The 16171-nt window shown below is 37.2% G+C and overlaps 1 protein-coding gene across 1 annotated transcript; it reads right to left on the bottom strand.

The window, feature by feature from the left end:
• Positions 1 to 793: 793 nt before the first annotated feature.
• On the bottom strand, positions 794 to 16114 carry LOC103933688 (protein TIC 40, chloroplastic). The gene is given in 15 exon segments (XM_048580659.1): positions 794 to 1209; positions 1888 to 1935; positions 2797 to 2900; positions 3475 to 3569; positions 4275 to 4320; positions 4728 to 4768; positions 5457 to 5535; positions 6199 to 6262; positions 6341 to 6377; positions 6379 to 6412; positions 13669 to 14005; positions 14292 to 14309; positions 14417 to 14474; positions 14630 to 14738; positions 15742 to 16114. Coding segments are annotated over 15 exon segments (1326 nt in total). The 5' UTR covers positions 15938 to 16114; the 3' UTR covers positions 794 to 1149.
• Between the last annotated feature and the right edge of the window lie 57 nt (positions 16115 to 16171).

Genomic DNA, 16171 nt, shown 5'->3' with positions numbered 1-16171 from the left:
CTGTAATCACCGTGATAATCGTCGTCTTTTGACACACGTACACAGTTCACATAAGCCTTTGATCCAGTTATCACCTCATATATGAGGTTGAAGCGGGAATCCATGGAAGATGTCGAATTGTGTTGGGATTGAGTTTAGTCGGTACGACGACACTTTGGGTTTAGCCGGTGTAGTGGTATGCCTTTCAGATGTTCGAAGGATGTGGAGTGGCGACATGATTTTATCTTTTTATTTTGTTTCTATTTAATAATTTATAGGAATTGTCTTAAGAGTTTGGTTTGATTTCTCTCTATAGGAGAGTTTGCTAGTTTGATTGCTCTTTATAAGAGAGGCTTAATTTTAAGTTTTCATTTTGGTGTGCTACCCTTTGTGATCTATGTCTGAAGGGCGGAGTTGTTTGATTTGTTGGATCTCCTACTCATTTGGTGTTCTACGATTGTGATGGTGATCAGGTGATGCGATAGACCCATGGGCATCGTGCACCCTATTCCAATTTTATGGTTTGAGATTTTGTTCTCACATGATCTACTTGTAACACGAAATCTAACGGTTTATTGATCTATGTAATCATGCGGCTACCTCTGAGCTTGAAAGAGTGCTCGATGTCTACTCATTGCTTTGCGATCAATATGCTTTATTGTACTATTTTTAGATCTAGTTTGCAAAGACCCTTTTGAGGCCGAGTTCTTCATGATATGTATTTGTAATGCCCTTTTATCAATGAATGAATATCGTACTCATAAAAAAATAAATAAATAAATAAACATAACGTCAAAATGTTCTACAGTCTCCATGCAAAACTCACCAATTTTTATTCCGAATTGTTCTCAGTTCACTACATAAAATCTTGAGCAAAGCTACCAAAACCAACATTACAAAAGCCTGCTAGACAGATGATCCCAGACACCAATATACATTTCGTTTTTACAGGAAGGGACATGAAGCTTTTAGTTCGTCCAATACGCTACAAGGATGTCAACTCATATTTCCAAATACGGCAGCAAAATGAGCCCATCGCGCGCTATGCATGGGCACAAGTACGAGAAGCATGTTCAGTTTCGCAGGATTGGAAAAGCTCAAATTCCCTTACTCATCCGTAATAAATAGAGACCATGTTTAAGTCGAGAAGCTAGCGTCCATAAATAGAAATTAAGGCGAACCAGACACCCCGGGGAAGAGTTCCGATATCTTATTGAAAACATCCATAACCTGAGACAACAGAAAGCAGGAAGATGTCTTTATATTAATACATAATATACTCATAACAGCAATCAACGCCACATCCCAGCCTGATAAAACCACATAATGCCCTCTGAAGTACATTGTTCATCCCAAAACATGATCACTCAAACATGAATTTACTTAAGGCATGCTGCGTAAAAACCATTTTCCATCGATTCTCAACAAAAACAGAGAAGAACAGATACTACTGCTTGATCTACATCAAAATATCCCATTGTATTATTAAAAAATTGTACTGTTCCACAGTTGTATAGATCACTCATGCATACTTTGGTGGGCTTTCTGCTAATATTTTATATGACTTACTGAAATATTGCATAATGAATTTGTATCTCAAACGAATTAACCAACAGTGTATGCTCATATGACGTCTCATGGAAGAAATTTATTGATCTAAATAAAAGTCTTAATAAAGTACTTCTATGATGTATCCAAAAGCTCTTAATTACATTCCGTTAGATATTATCCAGTTAAAGTTATGAGGAAGAAGAGAACAGAAAATACTCGATAATAATCCTATAAATCGTCACCGATAGGATATATTATATTATATTATAAGAAGGGTAATAAATAATAAGCACAACTAGAAACCACATAAGTAGGCAAATCAGAAATCATAGTTGAAGTAAAGAAGTTCTAACATACCTCCTTATCGTTTTGATATTTTGCAATGCTCAGTGGGTTCTGTGAACACTGCAAAAGAAACATAATAATTTAAGAGGCTTGGTATATGCCATATAAGAGTAATGTTATTACCTCCCACCATTCCCAGTTGCCCACCCACCCGGTTTTCCACCTCTACCAACTTTAAAAGTATTAACTTACTCTTTCCACCCCTACTATTCCCATAAAGTCTATTTCTTAACTTAGACCATGGTACTGGTTAGGACTCTGCTGCATAGTGGGAGGCCAGTCGGACTGACCTTCCAAAGAGTGAGGCCACCAATGGCCAGTAACACTATAATTCTTTGCATTTTTATCTTCATATTTTGGCTAAACATGAGAATGCAGGGCGGTGAAGCATCAACACGTACATAAAATGGGTGTAGCAGAGATGAGAATGCTTCGTTGGATGTGTGGACACACGAGAAAGGATAAGATTAGGAATGAGGATATCCGAGGTAAAGTAGGAGTAGCCGAATTTGAAGGAAAGATGAGAGAAAATCGGTTACGGTGGTTTGGACATGTGAAACGAAGGCCTATTGACACTCCGGTTAGAATATGCGATTACGAGACAGAGGTTCAGGGCCGAAGGGGTAGAGGAAAATCTAGGAAGACTTTGGAAGAGACTCTAAGAAAAGACTGTACTTGTATCTAACGGAAGACTTGGCACAGAACCAGGCGCAATGGCGTTCTAGGATTCACACAGCCGACCTCACTTAGCGGGAAAAGGCTTCGTTGTTGTTGATATTGTTGTATATTTTGGCAAAAAAATTTGTGTTTTTAAACATTGTTCTTCAACATAGTTTTACCCAAGGTCAATACGCGGATAAACAGAAATGTGGGTAACAAGTGACATTCTAAATTAAATCCAAGTACATTGGAAATACATACATCCATGATTGCTGCTTGAACTCTTGGGTTTTGAAACGCCATAGCAACTTCAGGATTGGCCATTATTTTAGAAATTACTTCCTCAGGTGAAAGCCCAATTTGGTCTGCAAAATATAAACATAGAAGAATTAAAGAAAATACATGCTGCATGAATTATCTGTTCTCCTTATGCATTTATACCAAGATTTCCCACACCACGGGAGAAAAATAAATCTATTCTCATGTTTTTTAGCAAGATTTTATTCTTAAATGAGAGTTTTGGAGCCAACGAGTGCCGGAAAAATTTATAAATATCAACATATTAAGGAAAGTCATTAAAAATGGTGTTCATCAATCGAAACCCAAAAAAAGCATACACAATTGAGAACTAAGAACATTTCAAAAGGAAAAATTAAATAATAAGAAACGAACAAATAATAAAAAGTTCAAGAATGATGTAAATGACTCAATCTTAAACTTGGTTTATACTAAAATTATCCAATCAACCTCGTCACTAGCACATAATTCTACCAAGATGGAACTGATCTAACTTCCAGATTTATGGAATTATCAAATTTAATCAGGAAAATGAAGAAGTAGCCACAAAATTAAATTTGTAATTGAATGCCATTCACTAGAGCGATTAAAATTTAATTAGAATGTACTGAAATCTAACAAGACTTGGTACTTCACACTTACCAAACTGCTGCTTAACCTCAGGACTGCTAAGATCAAAATTTTTCAATGAATCCATCATACGATTGTCCCATTCACTGCTTCCTCCCATATTATTTCTGAAACAAACATCAAGCATGAAAAAGAAAAGAGAAATTAATTGGACAAAGATTAGAATATCTTGTTTAACATAAGCATCACACTGCTGCAGCCTTCTCTGGTAACAAAATGTTTGTCCTAAAGTTTAGCGGACATTATTTCTTCTGTATTAATTCCAGAGATACAAGGGTTCAAAATTCTGGAACATTACATCCTATAACATGCTTGACTAAAAAGCATGGTCCTTCAGATATACATGTAATTAAGATCACTAACTAAATCAAGTCTCTTTTGTATTGAAGCAACGGTGTGTCAACTATGGTCAAAGTTTGTTACATGAATGCCAACTTGATACAATTTCTGCTTCATGAGAAATTAAAGTATCACAGGATGTCAGAACAAGCCATGCACATGCGCCCTATGACTTTAATTAGCCGACTTATGACTTTATTTCAGGCAAGTTAGTACAGCTGTAGTAGATGTGAGAATGATTTTGCACCATTATTTTTGTTTTCTGTTTCAGTAAACATTAATCCACTTTTAAAAAATGGAGGGATTTGGTTGAGAATATGAGAACAAAATCAAAATTTGGGTCAAACTTCAGAGACCAAAAATATTGTTTCGCTACATCAACATATAAAGCAAAAAATGCCCAGAGTACAAATATGAGAATAAAAAGCTCCCAGCAATATCAAATGTAAATAGAGCCAAGAAAAAGAACTTACAGCATGTCCTCTAGCTGTTGGCGATACTGTGGATTTTGTAGCATCCCTATCAAATGATGACCATCATAATCAGACTAATGATCAAAAGCTACAGGTAAAGACTCAAGAGACACAAAATGAACTCAATGCCAACGAAAAAAAGAAATGGAATGGTGGAAACAACCACCCACAAGTACATGTTATTATAACAAAAAAAAGAGTACTAAAAAAGAAGGAAAAGGTTCTAGGTAGATTTGAAAAAAAAAGATCAGATATTATGAGATCAGCTACGACATAGGACAACATAAACATAGACATTTCTTCAAACAGGCATAGGACTGCTATTAGCCTTACCAGGTGTGAACAAATAACTATCAAAATGAAAACAATATTTATCGTTATGAGCCAGATCAAGGCTAGAACTTAAATACCCATAATCTTAGGAAAAGCAATGTTACTGAAGGATGGACTTACATTTGAAAGTGGTAGGATTCCTCATCTCCTCAGGTAAATAGCTACAAGGATATGAAGAAAATTAATCTTTATTAGAAAAACATGTTATAGTTCATCTAGAGGAGTATGTTGATGTTAAGTCTAACATTCATGAGACGGCATCAAATTAAAAAAAATCAAATTGAGGGGAGAGGGGAAGCAAAGAATACCGACAACTAGAAGATTATTACAACATATGATGTAGACTTAAAAAGGAAACTCTTGAGATCAGCTTTTATCATCAGAAAAACATTCCAATAAATGAATGAAAGGAATGAACAAGAAATTTGATAATGAAACTAAACAATGTGAGGTCTTTGCCGAAGGACGACCATCTTCCTATGAAGGTTAAATTTTTTACTGACAAATGGGATTCCTGAACAGCAGACCAAAAACTTTTTAGTTTAAATTAGTTAATAAGTTATCCTCGTCCAAATGACAGAATATTTTTTACAAGCTTAAAAAATTAAGTGGTAAAGGAATTGAATAACCAAAAATAAATATGTTCAAGCTGGATTTAAATTGTTATTGCATACATTGAAAATTTGATAAAATCTTATTCCAACCCAATCAAAATACCAATTAATTTCAAAAATTCACAGAGGTATTTAAGTGATACGTGGCTAATTTGCTAGATTCAACCATGATGAGACACTAGAACAAAATCATTTTTCACAAGTAGTAAGCACATAAGATAAGAAGGTATATCACGGATAAACCATCTTCTGCACTGTCGGATCTTCCAACATTTTCTCCAACGCTTCCACTGACATCGCAGGCTTTGCTTTTCCTATCCATTAATAAACAAAAACATAATTAAGCTGTCTGACTGGATTCCAAAAATGCAAATCGTAGCCACTTCAAGCCATATTGATTAGATTTACACAGTAATGCAATCAAGATTATTCATATCCATTTACGACACAGTTGTGCAATCCTCTCACCTGGCAAAAGACTAAACGAATGTTTCCACATAAGTAAGCACTATCTTAACAGACCGATGCGACTATTTAATTTAAATGGCATATTTTCGGTCAGTAGTTTCAGACAATTTCCTTGAGAGAGGTGTATCTATTAGCTATTTATTTTTCAATTTATCTATATACAAGTTTTGGTGTCAACATTGACAAACAAATGTATAAAAAAGTTGTGCCTCATTCTAGGTCTTTTTTTTTTTTTTTTTTTTTGGAGGGGCAGCCCTAATTTCCCAGGGTTGGGCTCAGGCCAGCCCAATCCTTGATCAGCTCCATGCATGAGTCTTTACATAACTATAACTCTAGAACCATTATCCCATGTGGAGCAGGCGAAATTTAGCATAAGCAGTTCAATAGTCTTCAGATAAAGATGGCCTTTGTCACAACGAAGCTACCAAAAAATTTGAGATTAAATCTATAGCAAAGCATGGGCTGGAATTCTGAGAGACTGCAAAAGTGTCAAATGACTCTTTACATACCAGTAGATTGGGAACTGGTGAAAGAATCTGCCCCCTGCTTAAAAGCAGCTCCATTTTGAGAAACCTTTATGAAGTTTGGAAATAGTTAAATTTGAAGATTAACTAAAAACACATCATTCTGGGTACCCTTAGATGAACTTACTTCAGAAACATCTTTGAAGCTACTTTCGAAAGGACTCCTGTTCTGTTTCTTCTGGAGTAACATCTACAAAAGCTGTGAGTAGAACATAAATTTAGCATCTTCAACAAGAAACTTTCATAAGAAAACATTTCATTGTCCAAATAAGACTATCTTGTAAAAAATCAGTAGAAGAATTGATGGCCTTAATTTGTTATAGAAATTTTCAATCTATTCACTACAGTAAAAGCTTAAGGTATTGACAATATTCCTGTATGTGTTAATATAAGACAGGTCATATGACCAACCACCACAGTTGTATGCAGACAATGCACAAACACCCACAATTTCACAAAAATAAACACAAGCACACATGCAGACATGAATGCACAAGCAGGATGCATATCAAAAGCTCTGCAACGCTTGCAACTGCCTATGACATATCTAAGGCCTCCGTTGCAATTCAAGCCCCCAAGATCATTTCAAAAAAGATTTTGCGAGTTCAAACATCATGGAAATTGTTCGATGAATTGGGACATTGGCTTTCGAAGGAATTTGCGTGATGTGGAATTAGACGAGTTGTCATCTTTCTTGACAAGTTTGAATCAGGCTCGCATTCACCCTTCAAGGGTTGACGCAAGAAATTGGATACTTGATTCTTCAGGAAGCTTCTCTGTTAAATCTTATTGCGATTTCCTAACGGTGCAGATAGGGTTTTCCAGACTTATGGCCTGGTTTGGAATCTAAAGTACCTAATGAGTGAAGGTTTTTACTTAGTTAGTGGCTCATGGGAAGGTTAATACTTGTGACATGCTCCAAAAACGGAGACCTAGTTCATGTCTACAACCTGATTGGTGCGTTACGCAAGAAAAGTTCAGAGTCAGTTGATCATTTGTTTCTTCACTGTCCAGTGGCTTTAAATCTATGGCTGAAGTTGTTTAGGGAGTTTGGTATCAGTTGGGTTTTACCCAGGGATTTTTATCCTTTTATGGCAGAGAAACATAAATTATCACAAAAGGGGAAGAAATCAATGTCTTATGGGGATGTATACTTTTAGCTATCTTTTGGGTCATTTGGATGGAAAGAAACAAGCTAACCTTTTTAGGACTACAAAGTCAGTGGAAGGGAGGATCTTTGGGATAAAGTTTGGTTATGGTTATCTCTGTGGGCATCGGTAACTAGATTTGTCTTTTTTCAGAAATTTGGCGTAACTGGAACCATTAGTTAGTTTTGTGCTGTTTTCATAGTTTCTAAGTGTTCAGGGTGATGTTGCTATTTATCCTGTTTTGTTTGTGCTCTTGCGGACTTCTTGTCCGCTCTTGCATTTTTATTGTTTCTTTGCAGTAAAAATTTGTTTCTTCCTAAGAAAAAAACATCATTGCAATCACACATTTAGCCTTGATTGTTTGTCAATCATACTTTTTGAAAACCACCCATAAACAGCAATCTGCCTTGAAATCAGATCAGCTCTGTTTATAATCAAATGGCGTCCACTTATTACTCCTGCCTGTGCAACAGAAACATCATACCATGGATTCATATAAACGAAAAATAACACAACTACTAACATATTACAAGATAAGCCTTGCACGCCTTAGATTAATAGAACAAATATATGTTACATAACTATTCATCTAAGTTATCTATGCATCTTTTTTTTTCATATAAATTAATAAATATATATATATATATATATATATATATGTATGTATGTATGTAGTCCCCTTATTACAGTGATCACCTGCGAGTAGCATATATAGATTGAGTGCCTTCGTTAATATGAATCTCTTGTGAGAAGAATCAAAATGGATCTCACTGAGCCACCATGCAATGCGGTTCAATGATCCAACCATCCACTACCAGAAGCCCAACAATTAACAGATGGACCAAGTGTTGTGTTGTCCAAACCATTAGCAACTTACCTTCCTTCCCAATTTGTGACTACTTTGTTGAACAATTAAAGACATCTCCCAGACATATATCTTTATAAGTATGATAATTCCCAGTAATGACTTAATTTATCGCCCAAAACAAAAAGGTTTCAACGCTTAACATGATGTCTCGCAAAAATCAGTATATGATATGATACCTCAGATATAGATAGTTCATGTTCTTGCAGCAGTCAATAAATGATACTTTAGAATGCCCACATATATTTAGAAAATAAAATAAAATAAAGTCCCAGCCACTATAGAAGTGAATTCCCTGTTTTACTTTCATGGCTACTTCGGTAACTTAAATTTACTACAACAAATATATTGGAACATTGAAAAGGGAATTAAAACCATAGATTTGGATCCCAAGAGAAAGGAAAATAAAAAGAAGCAACAGAAAAACAAGAAGATACGTATATTGAAGGCCATAAGGATTATTAATAACAAAAAATATTCTAGGTCAGAGACAATTTCCTTTGTAGAGCAGAAACAAATTTCAGATTGAGAAAATTAAACCATATTATTGAATTTTGAATGTCTATATTTTGTATTATGTAAAAACAAGTACAAGGGAAGAAGCTCATATAAATGAGCGGAAGAAAAACAGAAGCCGAAAGAAAGGGAGGACAAGCAGAAAACATGGAGCATAAAACATGGAAAAGTAAAGGTGAGGAAAACATGGAAAAGTAAAGGTTGCTTTCTTCCGATACTCCCCCTCAAGCTGGATCAAAGGGATTAATTGATCCAAGCTTGAACAAAAGACGTTGAAAATCAGCAGAGGGTAATCCTTTTGTGAAAATATCCGCAAGTTGATCATGACTGCGCGTGTAGTGAGTGTCGATCACCTTGGACTGAACTTGATTTCTGACGTAGTGACAATCAACTTCAATATGTTTAGTTCGCTCATGGAATACAGGATTCGATGCAATGTGCATCGCGGCCTGATTATCACAGTGTAGGGACATGGGTTGTTGATGAGGAAAACCTAAAGTCAACAGAAGGCTTTTGAGCCAAATAAGTTCACAAGCAGTGGACGCCATAGCACGATACTCTGCCTCTGCACTAGAGCGTGCAACAACACTTTGTTTCTTGCTTTTCCAGGTAACTAGGTTGCCTCCCACAAACGTACAAAACCCAGTGGTAGACTTGCGATCGAGAGAATTGCCTGCCCAGTCAGCATCGGTATAGCCTGAGATCTGAGTGTGACTATTGTTGCGCATAAGAATTCCTCTACCAATGGAACCCTTAAGATAACGTAGCACACGATGAACAATCTTCAAATGATCCATGCTTGGAGAGTGCATAAACTGGCTAACAATGCTGACAGCATATGATATATCAGGACGTGTGATAGTCAGATAAATGAGTTTGCCAACCATTCTTTGATAGTAACTTAAATTGGGAACTGGATCACCGTGAGTTTTTAGCTTCAAGTTGCTATCCAAGGGGGTACGAGCAGGCTTGCAATCTGTCATTTTTGCTTCGTGAAGAAGATCCATGACATACTTGCGTTGGTTGAGGAAGAAACCCTTGTGAGAGTGTGCCATCTCGATGCCCAGAAAGTATTTGAGAGTGCCAAGATCCTTGATAGCAAACTTGTTGTTGAGATACTGTTTAAGAGCAATAATCTCTGACATATTATCACCTGTCACAATTAGATCATCAACATAAATGAGCACAACTAGTTTACCCACTAAGCTGGAACGAACAAATAGGGAAGAATCCGCAATACTTCGACAAAAACCAACCCTTTCCAGAACATGACTGAGCTTGGCATACCATGCACGTGGACTTTGCTTGAGACCATAAATGGATTTATGGAGTTTGCACACCATTTCTGGATTGTTTGATTGAGGATGACCTGGGGGTAGCTTCATGTAAACCTCTTCTTCAAGTTCACTATGCAGGAAAGCATTTTTAACATCCATTTGAAAGAGAGGTCATGCATTGTTAATTGCAACCGACAACAATACTCTAACAGTGTTCATTTTTGCCACCGGAGCAAATGTCTCTTTATAATCGACGCCATAGGTTTGTGTAAAACCTCGAGCAACCAAGCGAGCCTTATTCCTTTCGATTGTGCCATCTGAATGAAACTTAGTTTTGTACACCCAACGACTCCCCACTGCCTTATTTCCTTTTGGAAGTTTCACTATAGTCCATGTGTTATTTTCATGGAGGGCTTGAAGCTCCTCTGCCATAGCATTTCTCCACTCACTGTGAAGATTGGCTTCTTGAAAACTTTGAGGTTCTCGAGCTTCATTAATGGCACTTAGGAATGTAGCGAAAGAAGATGAGACTTTGCTATAATCAATAACATCAGTCACGGGATACCTGGCAGTGTAGGTCACATAATCATGCAACTTGGATGGAAGTTTCCTCTCTCGTGCAGGATTGCGACGAACTGTAGGAGATTGAACTACAGGTATTTGAACAACATCATGGTTGGAAGGATCACTGGAGGGTGCAGTGTGAATCTCTGATGAGGAAGGGTTTTCATCTTCAAGATGTTCCACCGAGTGAAGGTTAACATCATCCGGCACATGATCACTAGGAGTGCATGTTGCATCTTCTCCGTTTGGATATGGAAAAGGAAATAAGTCCATCAAATGCTCCCCCTGTCTAGAGTAATCCAGTGATTGTGAGAAGTAAGGAACATGTTCTTCAAATTTAACATCCCTTGAAACAACCATTTTTCTAGTTGTTGAATTATAGCACTTGTAACCTTTTTGGGTAGATGAATAACCTAGAAAGACACATTTGGCAGCCCTTGGGTCTAGCTTGTCACGATTTTGAGTTTGAATGTGAACAAAGCATGTACACCCAAAGACTCTCAAATGGGAAAAGTTGATCTTTCTATTTTTCAAGACCTCATAAGGTGATTTAAAATTCAACACTTTACTAGGCAATCTATTGATGAGATATGCCGCAGTAAGGACTCCTTGAGACCAAAACTTTTTAGGCACATTCATGTGAAACATAAGAGCTCTAGTCTTCTCAAGTAGATCTCTATTCTTCCTCTCGGCCACCCCATTTTGTTGAGGTGTTCCAACACAGCTTGTTTGGTGTAATATAACATGCGTGCTCAAGTAGTGTGACATGTTATGAGACATATATTCTGTGCTGTTATCTGATCGTAAAATATGAATTTTAGAAGCAAATTGGTTGGCCACAAGTCTATGAAAATCTTGAAAAACTTCCATCACTTCACTTTTAAATTTCAAAAGATACAACCAAGTAATCCTTGTGAAATCATCCACAAAAGTTACAAAATATTTGTATCCATCAAAAGACTCTATAGTTGGTCCCCAAACATCGGAATGCACAATTTCAAAAGGGTTACTAGCCCTAGACAAAGAGGAAGTAAATGGTAATCTAGTAAACTTAGAAAAATGACAAACATCACAAGGACTTGTAACTTTGCACATATTTGGGAACAAGGTGGATAGAACTTTTTCAGAAGAATGTGCTAGGCGTTGGTGCCAAAGTTGTTGTTCTTGAGCTAAGCTTGAAGTGACTTGAAAAACCTTGGGAACTTGAATATGCTTGGAAAGATAGTAGAGACCATTTAAGAAAAATCCTTCACCAATCGTCTTCTTGGTGACTACATCCTGAAAGATCACATTTTTGGGAGAGAAAATGGCAAGACAATTTAATGAGTTTGTGATCTTGCTAACAGATAAAAGTTGAAAAGGGAATGAGGGAACATAAAGAGCCTCAGACTCGACATCACTTGAGATCAAATGTATTTTTCCTTTTCCCACAACCATAGCATTTTTTCCATTGGCAACTGACACTTGGGATGGAATAGAAAATTTTTCAAATTTATGCAAGTTTGTAGACTTGTTAGTCATATGATCAGTGGCTCCAGAATCTATAATCCAATAATCATGCACATTACCAATGTTGAGAGCAGTTGAGAAGGAGTGTAAGATACCTGGGATGTCCCTTTGTACCACGCCTTCATTTCCAGCCAGGAAGCCAGCAAACTGTCTTAGTAGTGCAGTTTGATTGTTGTCACACTGATTTAGTGGTCCTTCACTATCTCCAAGACCTTGTTTCTTGTGAAGAAACATAGCAAACTCGTTGATCAGTGCAGCTGGATTAGTGGTGAACTTCAGTGCTCCATCAGAAGAAGTTGTGGCAACATGATTTGCCTTGTAAGAAGGGTTGTACGAGCCTTTCGAGACACCTTTGTTATCCCTAGGAAACTTTGGTTTTAACTCTGGATGAAGAATCCAGCATCGATCTCTTGAGTGCCCACCAGCATCACAATGGCTACATTTTAAGCCAGTTTTCTTTCCTTTGTAGCCTCTCTCCTCACCAAGTTTTTGGTTAGAGAAGTAAGCCCTAGCTTCTGGTATATTTGCCTTCATGTCCAAGGTCATGACTTTCCTTCGAACCTCTTCTCTTTGAATTGTGGCACACACACTTGAAAAAGAAGGCAGGTCGGAATTCATGAGGATATGACTTCGAAGATCTTCGAATTCAGGACTCAGACTTGCTAGGAGTTGGAATATTTTGTCTTCCTCGGCTCTTTTAGTTAGCACAGCAGCGTCGATGGTGTGTGGTCGATACACATTCAGCTCGTTCCACATAGTGGTCAGCTTTCCAAGATGTTGCACAAATGGTTTCCCTTCCTGTTGCAGACCAGCAATGTCCTTCTTTAACTGAAACACTCTAGCCGCATTGTTCTGATTTCCATACATTTCCTTAAGATTTTTCCAAAGAGTCATGGAGGATTCAGCATAGCTAAAAATTTCTGCAATCTTACGATCCATGGAATTGAGTAGCCACGACATGACCAACTGGTCTTTGCATAGCCAAGCATCATACTCCGGTGAGGTAGTCTCAGGCATTGGAATAGCACCATTAACATAACCAAGCTTTGATCGTCCTCCCAGAGCAAGAGAAACTGCTCTCTCCCATGGAAGATAGTTAAACTCATTTAGCAAGACAGAACTAAGACGTTGATTTGGGTTGATATCAATATCTGAGTGTGGTGATGGTGGAGTAGCATGAAAGCCGTCTCCTTCCAAATTTACTAAGCTTTCTTCAGCCATGATTGAAGGACAAGAAGCTCACAAATCTCTCAAGAGAACATCACAGAGACAGGCCGGTTAGGGTCACTGCTCTGATACCATATTGAATTTTGAATGTCTATATTTTGTATTATGTAAAAACAAGTACAAGGGAAGAAGCTCATATAAATGAGCGGAAGAAAAACAGAAGCCGAAAGAAAGGGAGGACAAGCAGAAAACATGGAGCATAAAACATGGAAAAGTAAAGGTGAGGAAAACATGGAGCATAAAACATGGAAAAGTAAAGGTGAGGAAAACATGGAAAAGTAAAGGTTGCTTTCTTCCCATACATACAAATTCTCTATGAAATATAAATGAGAGCATGGTAAGGGCTTACCAAATCTGTTTGACTTTTTATTTAGTTCAGAGTCACTTTTGACATTAGTGGTGGGGGTGGATGGTGTAGTCGATGTGATCGGTGTGGTTGGTGTGGCTTCTGTGGCTGATGAGGCTGGTGCTGCTGGTGCGGATGGTGCTGCATCTACTCTGGTTGCAGATGCATCTACTGTCGAATGTTGAGAAGTAGGTGGAAAAGGTGAGCCAAAAGGCTCTGATCCTGAAGCTGATGGAATTGGAAAAGGTGACCCAGGAGAAAATCCAGCATTGTTGAACTGGCTATCTTGTGGATTCATTTGACCCATCAAAGTCTTAAAAGCCTGTTGCATTCCATAGTTCTGAAAGAATATTGAAGGCAAGTTTAAATTAAAACAAAACTCAAATATCAAAAGAGTGTGAGGCTAGATTTTGTGGGTGACACAATAAACACACTCTTATTCATTTTAACATATGTACTCGCATACATATGATGATGGCAATTTGAAAAATGTCCTTTCACAAACATTAAACATGTTAAGGGCACTCAACTCAAATATTGTCTTTTTACACAAACCCAACGATATTAAAATCCCGTAATTGAAAAAAAAAAAAAAAAAAAAGATCCATAAAGAGGAAAGGACGCACCTTTAATCTCGTAGCCACCTGTCATTAAAATTAACTTGTCAAACATGCAGCAAAGGTAAAATGGTCTAATAAAAATTCATTTTATCCAACTCAAACAAAGAGCATGTAACAATCCATGTTCTCACCCATGAAAATAGTGCTGAAAGCCCAACACCAACACCAATCCAAAACAAAGGCGACCCTCTAGAACATAAAAGGTAAATAAAGGTGTAAATATGAAATGGTTATGAACGTTTAGGCACAAGGAGGAAACAGGAAGCAACCGAAAAGCTCATAAAATACATGATTAGCCATAAAATATATAAAAAACTGAGGAAGTGAAGAAAACAAATCATTACACATTTGTGGGTGGGGGAGCTACTGAGATTTGTGGGTTGACACCAACTGAAGATGTTTCTTGGGTACTCGAAGAAGAAATGCTCGCAAAACGTTCCACTTCTAACTTTGCTACAATAGTATCATAAAATAACCGGTGTCAGTACAACTAAATTGAAACCTTGCACAACCGGGAGATCATATGAAATACGGCATCATAGAATCAGCAAGATACATTAGCACTTCTGATGAAAAATAAAACAATATCCCTAAAAGCTAGTTTTTTTTTTTTTTCACCCTCAAGAGCTATCATTATAGTCTTATAGATACACAACGTATGGTAAGTAGAGTAGTGATACAGAAGGGATAAAAGCACTTTTGACTGTGTTTGTAACAGTCAATAGTGCTTCTTCACAAAACGCTTTCAAGTGCATTTCCAGAAATCACCTGGATGCTTATTAAATTCTGACATGCTTGATGCTTCTAACAGAAGCACTTATGATCAGAAGTGTTTTTTATATAAGCACTCCTAACCCCAATCCTTGTCTCCAAAAGTGCCCAATTCCTGAAGTTGTAATCCTATTATAACTACTTTGAGAACACATATAAAGTCAACTAGCATCTCCTCTCCATATGCATGCGTCTGTGTGCAGCACTGCAGACAGGATGTGAAGGTTATCTTTTCCCAAATACAGCCACTATCTACAAACCAACTCATCCGCTCTCTCCAACCCGCTACAAGATTTCGGTGGTTGCGACTGTCTTTCTTATAGCCTCTATGCATGGCTTTGAATACCTTTTCAGTTTTCACTACCCAATCCATTTAAGCTTGAATATTAAGAAAATTCAAATTTTAAAAAGTTATAGTCATACACTTCAAACCTGAAAAAAAAAAAAAAAAAAAAAAAAAAAAAAAAAAAAAAAAACAAATCATACAACGGAATTCACGTCCTCGAAACCGTATGCATCACTTGAGACTCACAATTCAACATAGAACCCTAACAAGTAAATAAATCTCTGTAGTTCAAAATAATAAAGCGACCCCGTGTTTTCTGCACTAAATTTTGCAAGGAGAAGCTAAAAAATTTCGTACTTGAGACATTCAACAGTAAATTGAATCAGTAGAATTTAGAACCTGGGAGGCGAGTGGCAGTGGAGCGACCATCGCGACCATTGGCTCTGGAATTCTGGTGATTTTTGGAGTTTCTGAGATTGGCGGAGCATCGAAAGAGAGGGAATTGATTGAACGAGTGAGCGATAATTCTTGGTTGGTTTGAAGAGAGGAGCGGCGGCGAGCGAGGAAGCGAGTGAGGAAGAGATAGTGACGTCATGATTTGCTACTAGAAAATCAAGGAAAAGGGCACTGCAATTGTACCAACCCAGAAGCAGTAGAAAGTGTAAAACCCAATGATTTTTTGTAGGGTTTTCTGGTGTTTAACTCAAGAAGAAGAGCCTGAAACGCAAGAGTCTATCTCTACGTTCTTTTTATTTACGCAATATTTATCTACTTATATAATAGTTTTTTTTTTTTCCCTTTAGATAAGAAAAAGTATTTTCTGCTAGAA

Source organism: the organism of the source record quoted next, unplaced genomic scaffold (assembly GCF_019419815.1).
Source record: "Pyrus x bretschneideri cultivar Hongxiangsu unplaced genomic scaffold, Pyrus_bretschneideri_v1 Contig158, whole genome shotgun sequence".
Lineage (NCBI taxonomy): Eukaryota > Viridiplantae > Streptophyta > Magnoliopsida > Rosales > Rosaceae > Pyrus > Pyrus x bretschneideri.
The sequence above is the reverse complement of the archived record's forward strand: the minus strand, read 5'-3'. Positions and strand labels throughout refer to the sequence as shown.